The 25,536-nt window shown below is 38.7% G+C and overlaps 2 protein-coding genes across 8 annotated transcripts in view; both read left to right on the forward strand.

Annotated features, from left to right (window-relative positions):
- Window positions 1–684: 684 nt before the first annotated feature.
- On the forward strand, window positions 685–21,220 carry LOC113054202 (GRB10-interacting GYF protein 1-like). 6 transcript variants are annotated; one of them, XM_026219569.1, is made up of 26 exons: window positions 685–952; window positions 1,049–1,144; window positions 7,412–7,893; window positions 7,998–8,062; window positions 10,062–10,191; window positions 10,349–10,444; window positions 10,947–11,061; window positions 11,449–11,551; window positions 11,714–12,206; window positions 12,309–12,414; window positions 13,601–13,759; window positions 13,866–13,993; window positions 14,077–14,311; window positions 14,399–14,565; window positions 14,924–15,015; window positions 15,098–15,198; window positions 15,285–15,358; window positions 15,921–16,055; window positions 16,142–16,345; window positions 16,462–16,643; window positions 16,731–16,888; window positions 16,983–17,146; window positions 17,237–17,281; window positions 17,413–17,524; window positions 17,866–20,358; window positions 20,440–21,220. In XM_026219569.1, the coding sequence occupies exons 4-25, from the start codon at window positions 8,028–8,030 to the stop codon at window positions 17,913–17,915; spliced, it is 3,084 nt and encodes a 1,027-aa protein (XP_026075354.1). In that variant the 5' UTR covers window positions 685–952; window positions 1,049–1,144; window positions 7,412–7,893; window positions 7,998–8,027; the 3' UTR covers window positions 17,916–20,358; window positions 20,440–21,220. The 6 variants fall into 6 exon arrangements, with proteins under 6 accessions (XP_026075354.1, XP_026075356.1, XP_026075353.1 ...); XM_026219571.1 differs by lacking the exon at window positions 1,049–1,144 and having other exon boundaries at window positions 11,714–11,907; window positions 11,989–12,206; XM_026219568.1 differs by lacking the exon at window positions 1,049–1,144.
- Window positions 21,221–22,073: 853 nt separating this feature from the next.
- Window positions 22,074–25,536, forward strand: part of efnb3a (ephrin-B3a) — a 32,846-nt gene continuing 29,383 nt past the window's right edge. The window contains exons 1-2 of one of the 2 annotated variants that reach the window (XM_026219574.1): window positions 22,074–22,261; window positions 22,931–23,108. In XM_026219574.1, the coding sequence (XP_026075359.1) occupies window positions 22,174–22,261; window positions 22,931–23,108 (266 nt within the window). In that variant the 5' untranslated portion in view covers window positions 22,074–22,173. The remainder of the gene's footprint in view (window positions 22,262–22,930; window positions 23,109–25,536) is intronic. The other variant, XM_026219575.1, reaches the window with a different exon arrangement.

The raw sequence follows: 25,536 nt of genomic DNA on the forward strand, positions 1-25,536 counted from the left end.
GTCTCCCGTGGTGCTATTTTTTCATACAATGATAGTCAAATAAGTGCTCACCACTCATCTGACGCACCACTCCTGCAGTTACACTGTCACTGCTGACTGGAAGATCCTGTACTGTAACTAAAGAAGTGGGTGTACTTATGTTAAAATTAACAATGTTCAATTTTATTTTAGATTTTTAAAATTCAAACCCAACTATAAACTCTTTTCACCCTTTTTCTTCACAACATATGATTTAATTATTCTTACTTTTCCCCCTTGCTCCCTTAGTATTAATATGTATATTGTTGTAATGTTTTGTTGATCTTAAATCATTAAGAATGAAAGAAAAGAATATATATATATATATATATATATATATATATATATATATATATATATATATATATATATATATATATATATATATATATATATATATATATGTCTTTTTTCAAAATAAATACATAAATTCATTTATTATTACTGTATCCCCATTGTTTTTGCTCTGTAATGCTAGAGAGAGAGAAATTTAGAAAATAAAATAAACACAACAAAAACCGTTGGAGTTTAACATATGTTCTTTAAGATGCTAGCAGTGGATGGCGGTAATGCGCTGTTTTAGTTTTGGAGCCGGCTTCAAACTAACAGAAGAAGAAGAGCCTCGCGGTTTATTGGCTGGATTTCTCATGTGGTTCATGTCCAACAGCCATTTTTGTAAAACACAAACAAGACGACCGAGCGAGACAGAAAAGCTCATTGCGACTGCTGCAGATACAGGTGGAAAAATACACAAAGAATTCGGCATCGAACTCAGACAAGACAAGTGTTGAAAACAGAGACACACCAGTAGTTCAGACCATCGGTTCCCGATAAGCACAAACGTGCAGAACGAGTGAGTTCTTTAAAGGAGATCCAACTCTGGAGAAAACAGTGGCTGGCTAGTTTAGCCTAGCTGGCCAGCAGGCTCGCAGAGGTGTGTGCTGATCATTTTAAACTTTTTAATGGGAAGTGCGTTTTGTGCATTGGTTGGTAACATCATTTAGTGTTAATTGCACGTTTGTGTCATTAGCGTTAATCGTGATAAGTCCGATGGCTGAAGGGCTTGTAGTGGAGCAGTGAAGGCCTGCAGCGAGGCGAGAGGGCGCAGCGCCAGCGGATTTGAGAGGTTACTGCTGCGTTTCCTGCTCTTGGTCTCCTTAAAACGTCTCAGACTTGCTTCGTTGTTTAGAATTAGATTACTTTTAACATTCATTAGGAAACGTCTCTCAGTTTCAGTCTTGTTTCATGTTTGTGTTGCACAAAAGCGCGGCGAGATTTATGTTACTCTTGAGCTGAACTGCTGCTTGTGGAGTTATGAAAGTTCTCACAGAAGGGTTTTACTTCAGTGCATCTTTATTGAGATATGAACTGTAACTTGAACTAGCCATAAACTTCCCCTTTTGGCTATAGCAAAGTGTCAACCAATTTAATCCCACCAGCAAAATGTGTAACTATTGGCGAGGTTGATGTGTCTAATCGCCTTTGTTGATGTTTTTTCATAAAGGTATCAGTTATAAAGAAAGGGCAGAATAAGTTGATTTCGTGTACATGTTTACGTTTTGTGTTAATGGTCACATAACCAGAGCTGTTTAGTTGCCCCTCTTAAAGGTGTCCTTGTCAAAACCATAATTAAAGTATATATAATACAGATAAAACTACTGTATTTTGTTCATTTAATATTTGATGGGTCTACTACTAAAATATCAAGAACGTTTAACTAAGTAATTTTTGGCACACAATCTAAAAAAAAATGTATTGTAACATTTATAGGAAATATATTTATGATTATCACCACAATTGCTTGTAAGTTAAATATTAAATCGATACTTTATTGTTTGCAACTAGGTTGTTTTGAGAAACTAAGCAGTTTCGGACTCTCTGTTGTTTATATGTGCTCACTAAGCTGGGAACAAATCTGGGATTCAGTATATTCATTATAAGTAGTTAAAATACAACAGGTTTAACTCAGATTTGAAAATGTATGTTATAAGTAGAGATCGACTTCTTCTATAGCCGATGCCAATGGCCGATATATGCCGCCAATTTTTAGGGCCGATTTCTTGAAGTTTTCCCCTTTATTTGCATGCTAAAATGTCACACCAATAATAAGTGGATGCACAACATTTCTAAACATATAATTTATTGAGCACTGACTTGAACCATCTCTCCAATTTTAATTTTGTTCACTGCACGGTACTAAAATAAAAAAAGTATCCAAAGTTAACCAAACAAATCAAGTAAACTGAAAAGTATACAAAATAAAATATATATAAAATAAATAAATAAATGTTCCTGTAGCTCAATTGGTAGAGCATTGCCATATCAATGTTGGGGGTTCGATTCCCCGGGAACACATGATAGGTAAGAATTGATCGTCTGAATGCACTGTAAGTCGCTTTGGATAAAAGCGTCTGCTTAATGCATAAATTTAATTTAAATAATAGTGCTGCAAACACACTAGCAACCAGCAACATTTGTGTTTGGTATAAATGACACAGAACATCTAAAGTGCATTCTAATTTCAAACTTAGATCACAGTCTGTTCATTATTAAGATAAAGTACAGTCAACCAAACATATAAAAGGTTACACTGGTCAGTTTAAATAGACCGTAGTATATCGGTCCACTCTGCTGTTATGCCAAGGATGTTTTTGCTCATATGTAGAGGATCATCTTTTCTGCCTAGTTTACATTAAAAAAAATAAATAAATAAAAAAGATTATAGTTTAACATTCAGATAAATTGTGAATATGGAAACATTTGGATATGTGCAGAACGAGACGTGAGCATTAACCTCCAACCGCGGACTTGGCTCACTGGTTCAGGTGGAGCAGCATTTATTACACAGAGCCGTAATTCACGGGCAAGCTACACAAAATCGTCAATTAATTGCCTGTGATTTTGAAATCGATTTTGTGTAGATTCAAAATAAAATAGTCAACTAAACATTTAAAAGGTTACACTGGTCAGTTTAAATAGACCGTAGTATACCGGTCCACTCTGCTGTTCCAAGGACGTTTTTGCTCCTATGAAGAGGATCATCTTTTCGGTCTATGTGCGAATGTGTAAGTAGTTTACATTATAAATAAAAGTTTAAAATTCAAATACACTGTGAATATGGAAACGTTTGGATTTGTGCAGAATGAGACATGAGCAGTAATCTCCAAATATCTAGCCAAACCTGCAATCGCTCGTCCTCATATGCACGCGCGCACTGTCATGATCTAATCCACTGTATGCCGGATTTTTAAAAACAAATAGGTTAGGCCTACCGGAACGCAAAAAATCTAAATCGTACATTTTCCGGAACAGAATCCAGCAGGATCAAAGTAATGTGAGCACCAGTGTGTTTTGTTGCAGCAGCGCCGATGAAAGCAGTTCACTTACTGCGCAGTCACACACGTGCCATTGTTACGTTTGAGATAATTTTATTTTTAATGTTCTTACGGACTTGTATATTCTCACTGGAGCTTTCACTACACCTACATCTCACGTCATCCGCTGGAACACTGCTCTCTCGTGAACACAAGTACAACAGTTAGTGGAAGCTAGAGATAATGATTTATATAGTTTTAAATGTTTATTTTTGTCTTATACAATGCATAGATTTACTTCAGAGGGCCTTTATTAACCCTCAGGGCTGTCTGGAGCACTTTATATGAGGGATGGATGCACTTTATTTTGCTTCAAGATCTACCCCCATTCACTGGCATTATAAAGCTTGGAAGAGTCATGATGTTTTTTTAACCTGTTAACTGTCACTCACGTTTTTGAAGATAGACTTGAATGTGCATGATACAAACCTAAATTTTTATAATTCATGACTGAAAACATTTTGTAACATGATTTTGATGTGCCATTTACATGGTAATGCAATGTCTGATTTTAAAATGGGTTTTAAAGGATGAATTTTGAGATTTTATGTTTTCAAGTGATATATAACTTCTGATGATTTCTAAAATGTGATAGAGAAAAAGGCAACGAGGAAGTCAAAGCTCCTTTTGTAATGTAGATTTCTGAGGGTGCACTCTTGTCATAAATTGATCTATTACTTTTCCTACATCATTTTTAACAAAAAATATTGGTATAATATATATTTGGGAGTCTTAGACCTTTCCAACGATATATAGTTTGTCAAGATTAGATTAAATTTGATTGTAGTATAGTATAGTCAACGTAGGCGTCCGTATACGGGACGGGGTGACATTTAACAGGTTAATAAAACTCTGATTGTATTCGTCTGAAAGAAGAAAGACATCTACACATTTGTTGGCTTGAGGGTGATTAAATCGTCAAAAAAAACTGTATGAAAATGAAAAATGTAATTGAAAACTGTTTTATGATGTACAGCTTCATACTAGGGATGTCAACGATTAATCGATGATCGATTAATTGTCGATAAGAGATGCAATCGATTAAGGCTATCGATGGTCGGTTAACCGATTCAATGTTGGGCTGCGTGCGGCTCATGCGCACTCAACACGTGCGAGCGGCTGTGAGTGACGGTGACGATATATAAAAGCATCATCATTCATTCACAATGTACAAATTAAGCTTTTAATGTGATTTAAACTTTAAAATACATTCAAATAGAAACAACATAAAAGTTCTTCAACATTAAATGCAATAGAAATGTAGTTACTAATCATTTCATCAGATAACTGTTTTATATCGTGCGCTTTGAATGGGCTGCGGGACACAGTGACAGGACAGGTAGTCTATTCATTCCTACAACTTGTTAATTCATTTCTACGAATTATTAATGTGGCAATTGTCCATGTTTCATTAATTTTGTTCCCTAAATAACCCATGATTTAAGTGAAATAAGGGAACAAATTAATAAATCGAACGAATTCTTAATTCATGAAATCTTTAATTTCCCTTCCCATGTTTACCACAGTAAGAGATGCGAAAACAGTTATTAAAAGCGAAAGATAATAAAATAAACCTGGGAAATTAGAGGGTTAGACTATGAAGATTTAGGAAAAGAAACGATGCCTAAATATACTGAATTTGTGGAAATTCGTGACCAACCGGCAAACCAGAACAAAGCTGCGTAAATGAAGACTATGGGGTCCAAAAGCATGGTCACGATCTAACATTTTCCAGTTAACCTATTATTCCTCTAATAAACAAAGCTTTTATACCACACTTGTCATAATCAGATCTTATCATTTCTAAATAAATAATTGCTGGATTCAAAACAGCGATTAATAGGCGCTGTGACCGACACATTCCTGGAGCATTCACTGCTGTCACTAAACGACGACGCCGAGCATTGTTCACAAGTTTCTGCATGGACCTGACTAGGGCACAGGTTCTAAGCCCTGGGACAAAATGGGATGCTTTAAAGAAAATTTATAGCCTACTAAGTAATAGGCCCAACATAAAAATAAATTTTTTTTTTTTTTTTAAATAGGCTATGCGAAATATATCCGACTTAAATAGGCTAATTAAGATTAACGGATTTAAAACAGAAGTGTGGGCGCTCCATAAGTTCACAAAAAAAAAAAAAGGATGACAACGCATTCTGTTTGTTTGCTTTATTTTACAAGAGCACAAATCTTCTGTTTTTATTGTGAGTGTGCACAAATGAAAGTAAACACTTTTGCGGAAAATATATATATTTTTTAATGTCTCAGCTGTTTCGATCGCCCCGGAGCCTGCTGCACACGTATATTCTAGCGATTCAAACTTACATCGCAGTCTGTTCATTATCAAAATAAAATGTCAACTAAACATTAAAAGGTTACACTGGTCAGTTTAAATAGACCGTAGTATACCGGTCCACTCTGCTGTTATGCCAAGGACGTTTTTGCTCAAATGAAGAGGATCATCTTTTCCGTCTATATGCGAATGCGTGTTAAGTACAAGCCTAGTTTACATTATAAATAATAGTTTAACATTCAAATACATTGCGAATATGGAAACATTTCGATTTGTGCCGAATGAGACATGAGCAATAACCTCCAAATAAATCTAGCCAAAGCCGCGCTCGCTCATCCTCGTCTGCACGCATGCACTGTCACGATCTAATGCGCTGTATGCCGGATTTTTAAAAATCTGACATTTTCTAGGACAGAATCCAGCAGGATCAAATTAATGTGAGCAACTGTGTTTTGGTGCAGCAGCGCCGATGTAGTTCACTCAATGTGCAGCGCAGTCACACACGCTCCACATTTCGGATAATTTTATACAATAATGTCAGTTGAAAACATTGCAATTGTGCTTTAAAATACAACAACGAGCACCACAAAACCATTTAAAGAGGCGCGTTCAGCGTTCTCCGTGCGGGATTGGAAACTGTCAACAAAGTAAAATGACCTCAAAAGTATGGCGCAATCTCTTCATTTTATCAAATGATCATAATCGCATCTATTCATTTTATAATCCTGCTACTAGCATTTTATTCAGACTAAAACCTCTTTAATTCAAGTGAGAAAGCGTTTTGTGTGTGTGTGTGGCTTTTGCACATCCTGTCATACCGCTGACTGGGTGCCTGCAATAGACACATTTTGCAGTATTATGGTTAACGATTAATTGATCGTTAATTTAAACGACGATCGATCATGGAAATAATCGAAATTTGACATCCCTACTTCATACTATGAGAAATTCCATGTAAACTACCTAAAAATGTTTTTATAATTTAATAGGGATGCACCAAAATTAAAATGGCTGAAGCTGAATAAAATGAAAAACACTGGGCCGTAGGCTAAATACCGAACAGGATTATTTTTATTTTTCATTTTGCCCATTTCTTTCACCATTGCATACATTATATATCCAATATTTACTTAACATTGAACTATTTTTACATTCTAACAGACATTATACCAATAAAACACAATTTAACTTAAAATTAATACGTTATTAAAATAATATTTTTTGGCCAATTTTTGAGACCCTCTTCTTTAATAAGGCATGAATTTTTTTTTTATATATATATATAAATGCAGCCTTGCTGAGTAGAAGAGTCTTCTTTTAAAACATAAGAAAATATTAAAGATCCCAGTCTGAACGCTTTGTGAATGCTATAATAAATAAAAACCAGTCTCTTTCTGCCTGCACTTGTAATGTTTTTTGCATCTTTCTCTGACACTTTTAAATGCTTCCACACTGCCGACATGTTTGTTGCATTAGTGCACACCTCTATTTAATCATGTCATGTCATTGTTCAGTACAATTTATTCAGTCTTTTTGCTTATTTGCTGAACAAATAAAGAGGAAGAGCTTTTGTTGCTATTTTTGGCTGACTAATTTCGGTTGCTGAACATTCGGTGCATCCCTTTAATATAATATTTCTGCCTAGTTAAGGATGCATGTATTTATTTTTTGCACTTTAAGCAATCAGTGTTGCTCAGTATTTTTTTTTCTTTTTCTTTTTCTGCAGGTGTGAGAGGTTGGGAGCTGGATGCTTGCCTATGAAACAATAACTCACAAAAATCCAGAATAAAAGTAAAAGAGATCAAGAATAGAGAGAAGAATTTCCCAGCAATATTTACGGTATTACAAACTGCCCTGAAATTTTACAAACAGCAGTTGCTGTTATTTATGCTGCCACAAATTCTTAATCATAGTGTGTTTTTTGTCCCTTATATTTCTCTCTAAAGTGTTTTCAAATTGCTGAATTTTTTTTTCTTTAAAGATTTTCTTTAAAGTTACTGGCACACTGTTGTGCCGTCTTTCTTATATCTGGCTAGATATTCATCAGCCGTTATCTCTGTGAAACTGGCAGCTATTATAATATTCATACAGAGTTTAGAATTACTAAGTCCACCTCAGCATACAGAACCACTGTACTGGTTCTGACAGAACCACCTCATTCCTGTCCGCGTTCATACTGGTCCTTTACAGTCCTGTTCTTTGGACAAGGTAAGCAAGACATACTTGACGTATCATGTTAATATCATATTATGATACATGAGACTCAAAAACCTCAATCAGTGTTTTTGTTTTGTTTTCCCTTTGGTTAACAGAAACCCCTGAGCCCTCTGGACATATAGAATATGACTGCTGAGACCCTTACCTTCGGTCCAGAATGGTAATATACGTATTTCAGATAGTATTACTTAAAATTAATGTTATTTCTGGCAGATGTGCATTTATGTCCAGGAGATGTGGAGCAATGATCCAAAATCATTTTAATTTTCTGACGCAGCTCTTATCTAATGAAACCGTTTTAGTTACCATCTCTGTGATTGTTTACCATCCTTCCTCTACCATCCTTTACTTGCCAAAACCAATTTTTACTTGCATTTGGCACCAGCCGAATATTTAGGATTTTGACCCTAAAAAAAAAAAACTTGTTGGAGGAACACACTTTTTTCCTCCTTTCTCTGTGAGGTCGCCCTCACATTGGGAGTTTTGAGGAGAATCGTATATGTGTGTTTCGACGTAGGTCGGATGTCCAGATATTGTATATTTATCTAATTTGATTTCTAACTAATGCAGCACCACTAAAAACAAAACTAAAACATGAGTGAGGAACTCAAAGGCTTGCGTTTATATGCAAGTCTTAATGCACAAAATATACAATATTTTGGCCCATCTGTTTACATTCACTTCAGACTCTACTGGTATCCAATATCTGTGTTTACATTGATTCCCGTCCAAAAGGATTGTCTGCAGTGATCGCTTTACAATACACACGGTAGACCCTCATGTTTTAAATGACTGTGCTATTAAAATTACTTATAATTCTTCTTACTTATAATATATGTGCGTGCTTTCACACACAACCCTTGAAGATCCCGTAACGACACGTGACATCAGTGCGTGACGTGTAATGTACGAGTCGACAACGCTTGGCACGTTATACTTTAACTGAAGCAAGCAAACGATCTCGGTGTCAGCGTGGAAAGTGAGGAACTAACTGATCTCTGCTTCATTACAGTTTGCACTTATGTTTTCGTCGCGAATGTTGATCTTCCTTCAAAACAGCCGGTAAAAGAGTCGCGCGATAACGCGCGTCATCACTTCGATACGGAATTAGATCTGGCTTTTTTTCACACAGCGCTCTTACTGGGTCGAACCCCGCAATGCTACTAGGTCCCCGACCCGGGTTCAATTCGGTAATCAATTCCGGGAAGTGGTTGCTTTTACACAGAAGGCGACCCGGCAATGTTCCGGAAATATTGCGGGTCCAATGTGCAGTGTGAAAGGGGCTCTAGTGAGTGAGAGAGAGAGAAGAAACGTAATGAATGCATGCACCCACGTGCGAGAGAGCAAGTGATTATGAAACATCGCGAACAGGCTTGTCGGTTTAATTACAAAAACTGTTATCACCTCATTGCTCAGAAATAGAAAGTATCTTTTAGCTGTTGTATTTGAAAAATTCACTTGGCATGGGTTGAAAACCAGCTCCTGAATGTGCAATGTCTTACCTATAAAAAGTTTCCATCTCAATAAAATGCGAGTGCATACAGCACACCGGCCTTAAAACGCCATTAAAAATCTTTGAGCAAACGGGTCACCCTCACATTGGATGGATAGTTGTTAGGAGAATTGGATATGTGTGTCTAGACCTAGGTTGCATGTCCAGATATCGTATGTTTATCTGTTTAAAATCCACATTTGGAAGTGGCTCAGATCGGATGCAGAAAAGTCGGATCTCATGCGGCTTTTTGTGTTTACACGTTAATTACACAAATTCCGATCTGTGTCAAATGTGAGTAAAAAAATCTGATTTTTTTGTGCCTGTGTAAATGCAACCACAGTTGCAGGTTTTTTGACCTGATAAATACTTTTAAAATATAATAATAATATAACGAAATCTACTTTTTCCCTTATTATTTGGTGTGCAGTAAATTTATGAACTGCCACATTCATGTTTTTTTCTCTGACCTACTTCCCGATAAGTGTCACCAGGAGGGAGGAAACAGATGTTTCCCCTTTTCTGTGTGATTTTTATTTATTTTTAATCTATAAATAAGAGATCAAACTCCTATCTTTTTCTGCATATACACAGTCTTGAATCCAGAGTGATTCATTGTTTTTAAATGGGTGATGGAAATAATTACGACACTGTCTGCTTTCTTCAGGCTCCGTGCACTATCCAGAGGGGGGAGTGTGACGTCCCCTCCCCCTTCCCCTGCAATGCCAAAGTCCAAGTTGGCCGACTACCGCTATGGCCGCGAGGAGATGTTAGCACTTTATGTCAAAGATAACAAGGTGAGGAACTCCTGCAGTAAAGTCACATAAATGAAACTGAACAAGCCTCCTGTATACATCAAGAACCTTATTATTATTGTAGTAGTTCAAGTGTTAATATAAAAATGTATAATTATTTACCAATTACATATTTAAGAGATTTTGTTTGTGCATTTAGATCCCCGAGGACATGCAGGATAAGGAGTTTGCTGCTATCCTGCAGGAAGAGCCTCAGCAGCCGTTGGCCTTGGTGCCCCTGACTGAGGAGGAGCAGGTGAGTCCACTCTTCTCTGGCTTCACTAAAGGCCCGTGCACACCAAGAACGATAACTATAAAGATAACGATAAAGATAACGATATAAGCGTCCTCACCATCGAACGATATTGTCTGTGTATTCTAAGCGGTGTATTCTCAAGCTCATTACAGCAGGATTGATTCTGATTGGTTGGCAATGTTTTTATCGTTCATCAGAAAAGAAAAAAAAATAGTTCTGAAAGTGATTCCAACGATATCGTTTCTCTTTGCCTTTATCGTTATAGTTGTGGTGTGGACTCCGCTATTCTGTAATATTGAGAATGATTTTTAGAACTATATCTTTATCGTTATCTTTATAGTTACCGTGCTTGGTGTGAACGGGCCTTAATGCATAGTGTAGTGGTCACAAGGCAAATTTAATCTGTTTCTTTAGACAATAACAGTAATATTGTTTTCTTTTTTGGGAGGGGGTTGTATGCACGTAAGTCAACTTTTTTGCTTAATTTTCTCTCGCTTTTCAGAGAAACTTCTCCATGTCTGTGAACAGTGTGGCTGTGCTAAGGCTTATGGGTAAAGGAGGTGGAGCTGTACCAACAGGTGTAGCTAGAGGGCGAGGAAGCACTCGAGGCGGTCGAGGTGGGTTGTGATCTACGGTGTTGCAGAGGTGACATTTTTTTGGACCAACCCATTTGTTGATGCTAGTGCAGAAATAACATTTTAACTTTAATGAATAATTTCAGTGTGGGCATGAGTACTGAATAAATGATTTGTTCTGTGTGTGTCATGTTATGGTGAAAATCGTCCTTCCAGTTACATGCGTTTCTTCATCTTTTGTAAATCGTTAAAAAAATCATGATTACATTGTTATGCACTTCATTTGGTTGAATCGCAAGAATTATCCACGTCACATTTTAGTTGTTCTCAAGAAATTTAGTACAATATTAAATGCACGTTATTGATATCGTTAATGGAAGAATATTTAAAAAAGGCGTTTTAATCATCTTTTTGTTTATTTGTCTGCAGGGAGAGGCAGAGGAGAGGGTGGATTCTACCAAAGAAGTGTGGATGAAGAAGTCGGTTTTGGCCGAGGACGAGAGATGCACCGCAGTCAGAGCTGGGATGACAGGTTAGGCTTTAGTCCTTTGTAAATTAAGTGTTGTATATGATGTTTATAACTTGCATTTTTGTTATGTAAATTTGTCAAAACATTGGTACAGAATGAACGGCAGAATAGATTTGAGATGTTTAAATGTTCTGTTAAGCTGATCATTATTATTTGCTGTTTCAGAGGTGAGCGGCGCTTTGAAAAGCCATTGAGGCGTGATGGTGGGCGTGGTGGTTTTGAGGAGGGAGGAGCAGTAGGAAGGAAGGACTATGCACGCTCAGACAGTGAAAACTGGCGTACACTCAGAGAGGGGCAGGAGGATGATGATGGCGCAGAACCTGGGGGAAGCTGGAGGATTGCTGGAGGTCGTCGTGATGGTACTTTCACTTCTGTGTTCTTTATTTTTTTTCCATTATTTTATTTATTCAAATTTTTTAACTGGCCTTTTCTTCATCTAGATGGAGGTCCTCGTTCAGCAGGATGGCGGGATCACAGCAGTGGGGATGGCCGTCGTAGGAAATTTGACTTTGACTTCCGAGATGGAGAGGGTGGACGTAGAAGGGCTGGAAGTGAGGGAGGAGAGGACGAACGAGATGGCCTGCCTGAGTGGTGCACCGATGAAGAAGAAGGGGAAATGGGAACCTTTGATTCTTCTGGAGCCTTCATGTGCATCAAGGTTTGCTTCTTCAAAAAAAAATGTCATTTGTCTGCTAAGTAACTTACTGTTAAGTAAGTAAAAGAAAGAAATTGATTAAATCATGTTTGTGTGACCCTTTAGAAAAGCTCCAGAGATGCAATCCCTGAAGACCAGGAACTGGAATTTGAAGCTCTGGAGGAGGAAGAGGAGGGTGGTCAGGAGAAGCTGGACAGCCTTGATGATAAATGTAAGAAACCGGGTTCGTACAAGGTGCATGAAGTACTTGAATTTGACTCTTTGAAATGTAAGTCCTGTTTAACGCTTGAAAACTGCCATATTTTTGAGAAGGTACTTAATACTTGTTATTTATTTTCCTCAATAAAACTGTTTACGCAAAATTAATGATGCAGCTGATATAAACACTGAAGTTTTTTGCCTGGCTTTTAGCAGTGCACGAGATCTCGCGATATTACTTCGAGGTGAAAAGTGGTCTTGCGATATTAGTTAGTTGTGATATTAGTAAGTTAGTAAAGTTATGTTTGAGGTGAAACCTTTGATAGTAGTTGCATTATATTGTTCAGTTTATTATTCCATGTGCTGTTAGTTGGGTTTCATTTTGCAACGCATATGAAGTCTGACTTGTTTTGTCTTACACGGTTATCATTTACAAGCGTGGTGCTCATCTTCTTCTCAGTCCACAAACTCTTCCTCTGCTGCAAGTTTCTGTTGCTTAACATTCTTCTGGGAAAACAGTGCATGTTATTTCACTAGATTTGTTACGCAAATCATGTATAAACTTATGCCAACATAGGAGAATTCCTCAACGTATTTCTAAGTATTCTATTTATTGTACATCCCGATTTCAGAATATAAGTTCAAACCCTTGCTCAGAGTTTGCAGGTGGCCAAATATTAAAATATACATGGAAATGACATCTGAAGCATCGTCAGGCCGTTGGCGCCCTCTACAGGTGTTTGTTATAATACATAATACATTTAAGTTGGTTATGTTTATATTTTATGTAGACATATTACATTATGTGGGACACATTGGGGCAGTTTGTGGCCTAAGGGACTTGTAACCCAAAGGTCACAGTTTGGGGTATCAGTGTTGGCAGGAGCTGTAGGTGGAGGAGTAATAACAATATTGTTTGATAAGTGAGATCTCTGATTTTAGTCCTTGAAAACCAAAAAAGTTGTACTTAAAGTCTTTAAGTCCTGGAATTTCATTTTGCAGTTTAAGTATGAACCCTGAAGAAAATCATCTGATTTGACGACGTATCCGGCACATTTAGCAGGAAGTGACTGTTGCCTTTTGTTCTGCATCATGTCACCTGCTCTGAGCAGGATAGAACATTAAACCATTAATGTCTTCTGTTTCTCACATGAAAGTGTTGTTGCTGTTTTCTAAACTCGCTCTCTTCTTTTTTTCAGCGGAAGCATGTGAGGTACTAACTGTGTGTGATGGAGATAGAAACTCATTATCTCCTCATGCTGTGTCTGCTCCTGCCCCTGTGCACCCTGTTGCAGAGGAAGAGACTCCCAAACCCATAGTCACTCCTCCCTCAAAACTGTCACCCCAACCAGATGAAGGTACTCTATCTCTTGCTTCCTCTATTTTTGTGATTTCCCCTACCTTTTTTTCCGAGAATATGCAATACAAAACAACACTGGGCTAAGACCAGGTTTGTTCCTACAGATGCAGCTCCAGCAGGTAGCACCACACCACAGACGCAGAGCTACTCTCCTCCCTCAACCACTGGCACTGATCTTCCAACCGTAGGGGGAGACACAGAGGAGGAAGATGGCATGAAGCACCTTCAGCAGGTCAGTGTGTGTGTTTGCTTATTTTTTAGCTTTACATTCTTCTAATACAAGCTCAAACTAAAAAGTAAATCTGTCTTTTAAAGGAGGCTGAGAAGATGGTGGCGTCCCTGCAAGACACGTCCCTTGAAGAGGAATGTTTCACTCAAGCGCTTCACGAGAGCCACATCACTACGGCACACACTCATACACACCCGAATGCACACACACACTCTCACTCAACCTCACACACTCTCCCGCACTCCAGCGCCAGCGCTCTGCCCCTGTCCCACGAATCAGCAATGAAGTGGTTCTACAAAGACCCTCAAGGGGAGATTCAAGGTAATTCTCACTCCGTTAATCTCGGAGGGGTTTTATTTGTTCATTGCACCATAACATGGTGGGCTTTATTGGTTGTCTCTCTTTCAGGTCCATTCACTACAGTGGAGATGTGTGAGTGGTTTCAGGCAGGGTATTTCACCATGAACCTACTGGTCAAACGTGGCTGTGATGAGGGATTTCAGCCCCTGGGTGAAGTCATTAAGATGTGGGGGCGTGTGCCTTTCTCTCCCGGCCCCTCCCCTCCTCCACTTCTGGTGAGGAAATATCCAGAATTGGGTTTGATGATGCTTTGTGCCATGTATTAGTATTAAGCCACTCAGGGCTTTGTGTTACAATGATTTTAACTATGATCTTATACCCCAACCATGGTAAAAATCAAGCACAGCCTTGAGTTGCTTGTTGCTTTAGTAAAATATTCAAGTAGTTCATTTTACAGGTCATGTTACAGGCAACCCAAATTCAATTCCCTTTAAGACCTTTTCTCTTACCCATATTCTCCTGTTCTACTTGGTCATTTCCTGACTGTTCTCTTCTATTCAAATTCAAAAATAAAGTTTAAAGTATTCAAGTTGGATGGAAGTACACCTTTTTTATCTGTTTTTGTTTCTTTAGGGGAACATGGACCAGGAGCTGTTGAAGAAACAGTTCGAACAAGCTGCCACTGCAGCCCTTTACCAACAACTTCAGATGAGATTTCAGAACCGGTATCACCAACTTATATAGTATATACATGGTTCTTGCTTTGGTATGTGTTTTGGATTTGTGAGTGATGTGTTTGGGTCTCAGGTGTGGGGAGACTGGGATGATGCCTGCGATGAACAGGTCCATGTCAGTGCCAGACACCGGGCCCATGTGGGACATGCCTACCTCAGTCTCTCAGCAGTCAGGTAATACCAGCTGCATTGATGCTTGGTAATAGCCACTTCACTTTATCAAGTGCTATTTTTACACCACTGTTTTTTCTGTTTTGTAGGCAGTGAGACCAGTCTGTGGGACTTAACCATGAGTAACTCCACTCAGGGTCCAACTCTTGAACATTTGCAGAAAGTACGTGACTTACGTAATCTTGAAAGTGCCGTTCAACATACGCTCTAGTAAAACAGTACATTGGTCTCGTCTTGAACAAGGGTTCATTGATGACTAAAACCTAAAGTACTTAGTTTTTTATGTGAATGTTTAGGAAATGTGTACAGTTGAGTGCATAGCCTGGATCTTGTCTTGTGTGTGTGCTATTACTCTCCAAGTTATGACCAATTTAAAAGAAAACGTAGAGTTACGGGTGTTTCACACAAGTGTTCATTATCGTTGGCATTTATTGCCGTCTCAAGAGATTTGTTTTTAAACTGCGATTCAGGGAATGAGGTACAAAATAAGGTTATAAAAATTAACCTGCATGCTTACAGTACATATGTACCATGATTATGAAGAATTTTACGTAACACACATGTACTGTATACGTAAAAACCAAAGTATATTTGTGGCCCTTCAGCATGACTATGATGTCACTAATTAATCACTCTTCTAGTTGATCTAACAATGTCATGTTGAATGTGTAAACTTCACCCATATCGCTCTTTCTGTAATCGAGTGTGTGCTGGCCATGTGTTAGCTCCAGCAGGAGAGGCGTGAAGCTGAACTCAGGGTCAAGCGTGAAGAAGAAGAGAGGAAACGGAGGGAGGAAAAGCGCCGGCAGCAGGAGGAACAGAAGAGGAGAGAGGAGGAGGAGCTTTATAGACGAAAACAGGTGAGCGCACTCTCACACTAGGACACGACTGTTGCAGACTTCGATGTTCATGATGTGTAACACGTTTGAATGTTGGTGTTTTACAGCAGTGCCGTCAGCAGCAGGAATTGATCATGAAGTTTCTGCAGCAGAGCCAGCAGCAGCAGAGCATGCCAGGGGGCGCAGGATGGAGCGGAAGCCAGACAGGAGCTTTGTCTCTGGGCAAAGCTACCGGAAAGAGCATGGGACTCCTGGAGCTGGAGGCTGAGAGACTTCACAAACAGCAGCAGAGAGCTCAGCAGCAGCAAAGGGTAAATACATCTTGACATCCACATGAGCAGTGAATTGGCAAATAGCTTGTGTTTCAAGAGGTCTTCCTCGAATGGGTTGCTGTTATTTTAGTTCATTATAGCATTGTTTCGTTCAGCATGGAGGTTTGACAATGGGCCAGTGGAGTGATGGGCCATCTGGGATGTGGTCAGGAGCTGGCATGGAAGGGAAGGTCGGAGGCGGCAACCCTGCAATGGGCATGTGGGATGAGCCCATGAAGAACCAGGCCAGCCATCGCAACATTGGCTTGAAGAACAGCCGCAGCAGTCCCTCTCTCAGGTACAAAAATTTGCATTCCTTTGCATTTAAACCAATGTTAGTTTTTTTTACACCCAATGTACACCGCAAATGTGTCTGTGTTCTCAGCGAGCAGTACCTGCTGAATCGCCGTAAGCGTACTGATGATGAGGATAGACTTCTGAAGCTTCTTCAGGGGATGAAACCTCAGGACGGTTTCACCACTTGGTGTGAACAGATGCTCCACGCTCTCAACGCCTCTGCAAATAACTCCTCTTCACTGGATGGTAACTGTCACGTCTGCCGTTTGCTACTTTTTCTGCTTTTTATCTCCAAAAAGAGCTGAAATTAAATTTATCATGCTTATATTTTTCTCTGTAGTGCCCACCATTGTGGCATATCTGAAGGAGGTGGAGTCTCCATATGAAGTTCATGATTTTATCCGCATTTATCTGGGCGATACCATTGAAGCCAAAGAGTTTGCCAAGCAGTTCCTGGAGCGCCGTGCCAAACAGAAAGCAAACCACCAGAGACAACAGCAACAGGTGTGTGAATGACAATTTGTCTTGTTTCACGTTTGGTTTTTTTTTTTTTGGCACACTGGGTGAGTCTTAATGTACTGAAACTTTCCACAGCTGTCCAAGGAAGTCTCTGGATTGAACATGAACTTCCCCCTGCAGGTAGATGCATATGCTTTTACTGGATTCTTAAAAAAAAAGAAAAAAAAAAGACATGTCATAATATTTTCAATAGTTTTAATATTTATATATTAGTCCATTGTTTGAAGTCTTCCTGGTTTTTCTCCTTGCAGTCAATGTTCCAGGCAGCTCACATGGGTAAGGGCGGCAGTTTGTATGACACTCAGGGAGGAAAAGCGAAGAAAAAGCCTAGCATGATGCTCCATTCTGACCCCAGTATCCTCGGTTAGCGTGCACGCTCGCATAAACACTCTCAAACTCCTGCTGGGTTACATTCAGCTTCACCCATCAGCATGCATACATTATTGAGAATAACCCTTGAACTACTGTTGTTTTAATCTGAGTTCTGGCTCCTTGTCAAATTCTTGTCAGGGTCCTAGTGATTTCTTCATCTAGCAAAGAGGATCTATTTACTGAAAGGCATTTTCTGCCCTGCTTCAAGGGAAAAGAAGTACAAGCAATGTTTATGAATAAGTCATCAGTATACTCCCAGGTGGGAAATGTTTTTGTAAAAAGTCCCCCCTCAGCCCTCTCAACCTCTGTTCTCCTGATTCCTATCTCCGCAGGCTACTCATTCCTGGGGGGAGGTGAGCTGGAGCAGGTGGAGGATTACTGACCCAGCCCGTCTACTTGAGTTTACCTGAGGCCTTAAACCTGGAGCAAATCAGCAGAGGAATGTGCACTGCTCAATTAGGGAAGGGGCGGGCAATATTTGTCCTTACCCTCTCTCTCTTTCTCCCTCTTTCTCTCACTCTGCACTGTGAGAGGAGCAGAAGGAGGTTATTGGTAGGTTCAGTGTAAAGAGGAGATCCTCTTCTGCCTCCCTTCAGTAAAGCACCTTACCGAAACATTGCACTTTAATGTTTTCATATTTGAAATGGAGTTGTCTTTCTTTCTTTTTTTTACAATGCAAAACTGTGTGAATATATTGTTGCATATATTATGTGTAGAATATTTGTATGAATATACATACGAGAAGTAGGAATGGTGCGGTTTCTGCCGTATCAGACGTGGGGGTTGACAAACGTTGGGGAGATGCAAGTTGAGCATTTCTCCTAAAAGACAAACACTGTTGTATTTTTATGTTCAAGGTAAAGCTATAAAAATATGAATTTTGAAAACTTGAAGATTTGCACTTGTTTAACAAAAAAAAAGACAAAAAAAAGTTAGCATAGGTTGAGTTTTTTTGTGAGCGTGTGTGTAAGCATGAGAGAGATGAAGTCTGCACAAATTTTATTGCTTTCTGAAGTGTATAAAACAAATGCCATGCTTTTATTTTGTTCAACACAATTTTGTACTTCATTGCGCATGTGTGCTAAAGTGTGTGTGCATGAACGGACAGAAGTAGTTTGTGCTTTTTTTGTAAATAGGCTCTTAAAGAGACTGATAGGACAGTCAAGCATTGCGCTTTTACCCTCCAGTGTTTCAAAGCATGACTGAGGTGCTGTTTGGCCCATTTGGCTCTGTTCTAAGAGGGCAATCGGGGTCTCTGGGTTTGAGTTTAATGTATGAATGTAGCTCCCCTGTTGTTTGTACACCAACTACTTGCATTACAACTCTTCCCCTTTCATTCATTCTCAGTCCACGATGTGAATTGTTGCCTTCTGTCCAGAAAGTGGGTGTGTGTGTGGTTGCTGTTGGTTGGTGTTTTGAGACAGTCACAAGGGCACTGTGATTTTGTGTGTCGATTGTGTTACTTTCTATTTTTGTTGCTGTTGACAAAGGATGAATGATTTATTTTTTTATTGTTCTATACAAAGTATTTTAACTTTGAGTTGGAGCACTTTCTAGGCTGCTACCTTGTATTTTCTGAATAATGTTTTTTTTTTTTTGTTAGCGTTTTTTTTTATTTCATTTGCCTCTTGAGGATGTTTTATTATGAATGAATGTATTCCAAAACAAACCATGTATAACAGTAGTACATCTAACAAGAAGGCTTGAGTGTCCCGGGGTGAAATGGGACACACCTAACCAATCGGAATATGCCCGTTGTCTGAGGTCAGATTCTGGGATGCACATGGCTTGTACCAAGCTGATGGTCTCTGGCTGCTTGTGCTCTTCCAGAACTTTCTCACAGCACCCAGAGATTCCGTTTGTCTCCAGACGTCTTGATGGAACTGTTGTTTTGAAGTCTTGTTACTTGTGCTCTTGACACAGGGCAATTGAGAGCCAAGGATCTGCTGTGTGTAGCAGTTTTTTTATTTTTTTATTTTTTTTTTTGGATAAGAGAATCTATTCCCCCTCCAATACATGACTTTTGGGGTTGAAATACGTGATGTTTTACATCAGAAATGTTTAATCACCTGAATCCTCTGAATAGGAAGAGAATGAGGAACGGAACGGAGGAGATTCCGGTACTTGATCTTTAGAAAAGAAAAAAAAAAATCCTTCTTTAAGCATAGTCTGACTGGATTATATTTTTGTAAAAAAAAAAAAAAGAAAAGAAAAAAGACGATGACTGAAAACAAGCATGGAGAAGTGGATATCAGCACTAATTCAAACGCCATCCCGGAGTCAGAAAAGGAGTGGCTACCAGCTGCATTTAGTGCTACACAAAGAGAGTGACTGAGGGATAATGTGCGGATCCATTTCATCCTCGCACCAAAGGGATGGAGTTTTCTGCATCCTTTGAGCTGCGGTCCCCACTGCTCTCTGCAACACTATCAAATGAAGGAAAATCCTACAGCATTTGAGAAAAAATGTTTGAATGTTTTGATTTAAAAAAAAAAAAAGAAAAGAAAAAAAAAAACCTTTATGCCTTTTTAGAAGATTTATTTGTGGAGAAAGCGCAGATTCTAACATCTATCAATCATATTTCTTCAAAGACTTCCTTCCCTGCTAAGGGTTAAGGAGTCTAGATGTGATGAATGTTTGGAGAGGAGATGGACTGATGCAGACTCTCCTCATTTCTTCGCGCGCTTCACTTGAACTAAATCTCAAGGACACAGACTTGTCATGATTGCCTGTCAATACAGTGAAAAAAATGAGAGTATTACAGCAATTGTTGACATTATGGAGTTCATGGATGCTTGTGAAACATCTGAGCTGCAGTGAAGCAGGTAAGATGCGACATGCCAAAATTGAAATTTATAATTTTATTCACATTGAGGTTTTAATTCCAGCTGGGTTTTGTTTTTCAGTTTTGTTCAGGATGGACGTAACCTAGATCTCCCTGCTGGGACCATCACACCCACCAATACGCGTCTTCTGGTGTTGTCGAACTGGATTAAGCAAGAGGCCACAACTGTTCCTCTGCTTGCTTTCTCTCTTCATCTGTCTTTTGACCGGACAGCGTAGAATGGGACCCACAGACAGACTGGGTGTGTGCATGCATGTGGAGAGACTATGTGTCTGTACAGACACTTGTACATTCTTCCATCTCGCTCATGTGCGAGGTGGGGACTGGATGCCCTGTATATAATGTAAATGATTTTGGTCCTTGTTTGTTGGATTCTGTCTGTCATAGTTCGTCATTTTGGATGTTTCACATGCCTTAACTGTACAAAATAGAACTGCCCTGGTCGACATTAATGTAACGCTCATTAGAAAAAACAGCACAGGCTATATCTACATCACCCAGTCATCTAAAGGAATCTGAGCCTGGCTGAGGATGTTTCCCCATACTTGTACTTTATTCATCATACAAGACTGTGGGATGTTTCCAGTGTTTTCTATGTATTGTTGGTATGTTAATGTTCAAGTGAATAACTGCAATTATTGACATGTACAGATAAAGGTTAATGAACATTGGTATATGCTAAAATCTGAAAAAGAAGTTAAAAAGAGCTAGTTTGCCTTCTATCAGTTTGGCATTTTTTTTTTTCTTTTAGTGGGTACGTTAAGAATATGGGGGTTAGTTTTGCTTTGAGAAGATCAAAATATGTTAAACTGAAAATAAAATAAAAACAATTAAATGCTTAACTTGTTTTCTCTCGTTGTTACAATTATTGTTGGCTTTGAGATTTTGTCTTAAATGCTGTCAGATTTGACTCCTGCTTTGCGGCTGGTTTCCACTATGAGGCAGTACAATCACACTTCTGCTTCAGCTCCTCGGAGAGAGTACAGTAAGTGATATTAGAAAAGATTTGCTTGATATTCAGTCTCAGCGTTTGTAACAAGTTCCAGATTCATCTCAAGTCCTTCACCTAAACCTAATTCCACCATATGGTTCCAGAAGGAACCTAGCATCACTTTTTTGTACTGTTGACACTTTTTAGATTAGACACAGGGCATAAGGTTTAAAAACACGTCCTGATGTGCCTCGGATAAAGTTGAGGCGCTATTCTTGGACGTCGACTCGAGCCCTTCCGTCCTCACAGTTTATAACATTATAGTTAATTTGGTTTGTTCGCCGACAAGCAGCATGAACCTTAACGTTAGATTCAACAGCATTGAAAAATACTTCAGCTTTTCTCAAGAATAATTTCAAACTATCCTTACCAACAGTCACCAACACGCGCGTTCACCAGATGTTGCCATGTCCTCTTAATTTAATCCGGAGAAAATAACTTTTTATGATTTCATATTTAAATTAGTACATTAAAATGGACAATAATTTCAATTAATTTGAATCTAGACTGTATTTAATATTTGTGTTTCTGTGTTGATCAATGCAATTATGGAGTATACCTTCCCCATAACTTATAAACGACTACTAAACCTTTAGAATTGGAAAAACAGGGCTCGTCTATTTCGGTTAGGCTTATTTTCTCAGACCAAGTTGCTTGTTTCTCCTGAGATCTGGCAACAATGCTGCCGGCGCGCGAGTCAAAGCGCGAGACTTCGCTTGAGAAATCGGACAGAGCGAGCGGCACGCGTCATATCCATGGACTACAGGAATATCTCGTTTCTTGTGTCCATCGGTTCTGCGTTTAATGCTGCATACCTTTACCTATTACTGCCACTTACCGCCTTCCAATGCCCTAAAAGGGTTTTGTTTCTTGTCGGACTGTAATTCATTGGGTAAGTAAGAGCTGGTGGACACCCTCGCTGTTGATTTAAGGACTGGGACATCGTATTTACGTCAATATTTTGGATATTAGATGAGCGAAAAGTTATGGACCTATCATTTTGGACAGTAATATTGTCAGAGGCGTGTTCTTCAGCTGCGTGAAAGAAAGTACGACACAACTTAAACACTTTTTTCCGCAGAAAGACAGATTTATTTATTTTTTGTACCGGGTGGAAATTCGTTTTCGTAACGGGAGTAAAAATACAACTCTGAGTGCTTGAATGAAATGCTCATACTGCGGTTGATGGAGGAACATTTCTAAGAAATTCCCCGCAGTGGATCTGGCGCCCCGTTTCAGTATGCGTGCACTTCAAAACATTTAATTTCACCCCCATGCACACTAGTGATATTGTGTGAAAATCATCCCAAATCAAATTCATACATTGGCCAGATGGCTTTGCCTTCTCAAATTTGACCAAAATTGGGACTTTCGGTTGAGGTCATTGACTCCTTTGAATGTAACAAAGGAGGTTGATGTTTCTGAATCTGCTTTCTTTTAAAAACATTCAGAGATTTGTTCTCGGAGTCTTTCAGATGTGGATGTTGCGGTCACACCATCTCCTCAAGTGCAGAGGGATCTAGTGAAGTTCAGCCCTCCACCAGTCTTTTGTCTCTGTTAGGTCCCATTCATTTGTCTCTTAGGAGGAACATGGGAGTCCAGACAAGGGGAGCCTGGGTGGCTATGGCGTTCTCGGACTGGGTCAGTGGATTTGGATTTCTCCTTATCTTCCTGATGGAAAGTTTAGCAGTGGATGCGACCAACATGGAGCCAGTCTACTGGAACACTTTGAACAGAAGGTACGTTGGTGGTTGATATAAAACTCATGCACCCAGATACAAGTTTTTCAAGTTCAGTCTTCTAAAGACTCTGGCTTTAAAGGTCAAATGCCTCCAATTACAGATGTCTATTTACAATAAATTTTAATATTTGTCAATTTCCTAGAATTAAAATAGAATGTTGCACCATAGAAAGATGATTCTGATTAAACTTTAATTTAACATTTAAGAAAACTTTTAAGTCAAGTTCATTTGTAAACCAATTACGGGGTCCCAGAAAACCTAAAAATATTATTCAAAAGTGTGATTTCTATTGTCAATATAAATTTTTGTACACTGAGAGAAAAAAGAAAAATTGGTGTAGAAACAATTTTCACTCAGAAATTGTTAGTAAGCTTCACAATTAATTACAGAGAAACTGCAGTTCGCACAAATTAAGCATGAAATTTTGAAGTTAAATTATTATTATTATTTTTTGTGTCATTGTGACTTATGTTCTGAAGTTTTTTTTTGTCTAGATGTTTTTGCAAATGTAATTTCTGTAAAATGATTATAACAAATCATTATATTGGCTAGCCATTATCCAGCTTTGAAAAGTAATTGAAAAATCATGGAAATAGGTCAGAAAGTGTGGGAACCATGTACATATAAACCTAACCTCATTTGGGACAGGGGTGACTTTGGCCTGGGACACAGTCTAGTTAACGGCTTGGACAGACACACTCAACTGAAAGAGACAGGGGGGCATTTTCCGGCTGGCTGCCTCCTGATTATGGGTCGCATGCATGCCCTCCCTAGATAAGGCATTCGTTCTTCAACCACAGTGACACAATCTGCAAATCTACGCAAAGGTCCTTTGATTTTTGTCTGTGCTGAGGATGCTTTCTGGACAGGAGGAAAGGAGAAGTCATGTTAAGACCTTGGGTGAGAGACCGCATCAAGGATTCTTTCAACCCTGGGAAGGAGAAGAATAAATAAGTGGAAGAAAAATTACTGGTTAGGAAACTAGGCAATTGGTTTGTTAAATAAAAAATAAAATAAGAAACTGCCTCTGAGAACTTCAGAGCTTCACACTGACAGACGGATGGTAGAGAAATATAATTAGAGAAGACAAATAGATCTGAGGCGGAAAAGATAAACATGGTTGGCTAAAAGAGAGAAGAACATAAAGATTAAACGGATGCTGAGCCAGAGTTTCAACTTATGAAGTAGAGAGAAGGAATTGCAGGGTTTGTGCAGATAAAGTCATTCATCCATGTGAAATAAATGTTCCTCTGATATCTGAAAAGGTCAGTGTGTTTACTCACACCCCGACAGCCACATCCCTCTCAGGTCATCTCGCTCTCCTCTGACATTATGTTTTCCATAAGGAATTGACTGGATCGTGACTTAAAAAATGGAGAACTTTACAAAATGCATGTTTGTGGAAACAAGACTTTTAAACGGGGTACAGGAACCCCCAGATGGCTGCACTGGTGTGCTATAGGTTTTTGTTGTTGTTGTTGTTGTTGTTCTAGGGCTGTTTAAGTTAATGTGTTGACTTTTATATTAATTAAATACATTTATCATACAAAAATAAAAAATCTGAAATTCAAAATGCTTGTCTCCAGGTTTATACATTTAACATTACTTGGCTAGTAAAAAAAAGTAAAATATATATATATATATAAATAAAAAAGATACATTAAGCTTAATACTAAGAAAATATTTTAAAGATAATATATTTATAATTTGCTTTGGGTTTCATTACAGTACAGTATTTACAGTTTTTCTCAAACTGTATAACTGGGTCTTTGTACATAAAAATAGAAAGCTACTTTTATATTTTAAGAGGGGAATAGCATCATATTTTGGGGTCTTTGTGATCAAAAAGTTTAAAACTCTGGCCTAAGTGATACCAGAAGAAAAAGAAGAAAAGCAACTTACTACTTCTATTAAAGATTACAAAGACAGGTTTTGTAATAAAGTGTATTGATGCATAATTTACACTAGAACCAGAAACATTTTTTAAAATGTAAATGGGTACAGTTTTGATTTCATGTTGTTGACTCTAACCTGACAACTCTCAAAGGTCTTGTTAAATCATGTAGTACCCTGATGTCTGGAGAAAACCATTAGTATCTCCATAGTACCTGTGCCGAGAGAAAAACTGACGTTAAAACGGGTCAGACAGGTTATGGGATGGAGGGATGCGTGGGAGGAGAAGAGCGGATTTCAGCCCCTCAATGAGCGTGATCAATGTTGAGCACAGACTGTCTCTATGCATTGCTCCGGGGGAAGTTGTTGAACAACTCTGCCTCAAATGAACACTAAAAATTGAATCCTTCATGGCTCCCTCAATATTTAATGAATCAGCTGCTAATTGGAAACAGATAAAAGCTTTCTCAACTGGGTTAAGCGTTTCGAATTCAAACATTTAAAGGGCAGGAAAAGATACTTTGGAAAACTA

This window comes from Carassius auratus, chromosome 35 (assembly GCF_003368295.1).
Source record: "Carassius auratus strain Wakin chromosome 35, ASM336829v1, whole genome shotgun sequence".
Classification (NCBI taxonomy): Eukaryota; Metazoa; Chordata; class Actinopteri; order Cypriniformes; family Cyprinidae; genus Carassius; species Carassius auratus.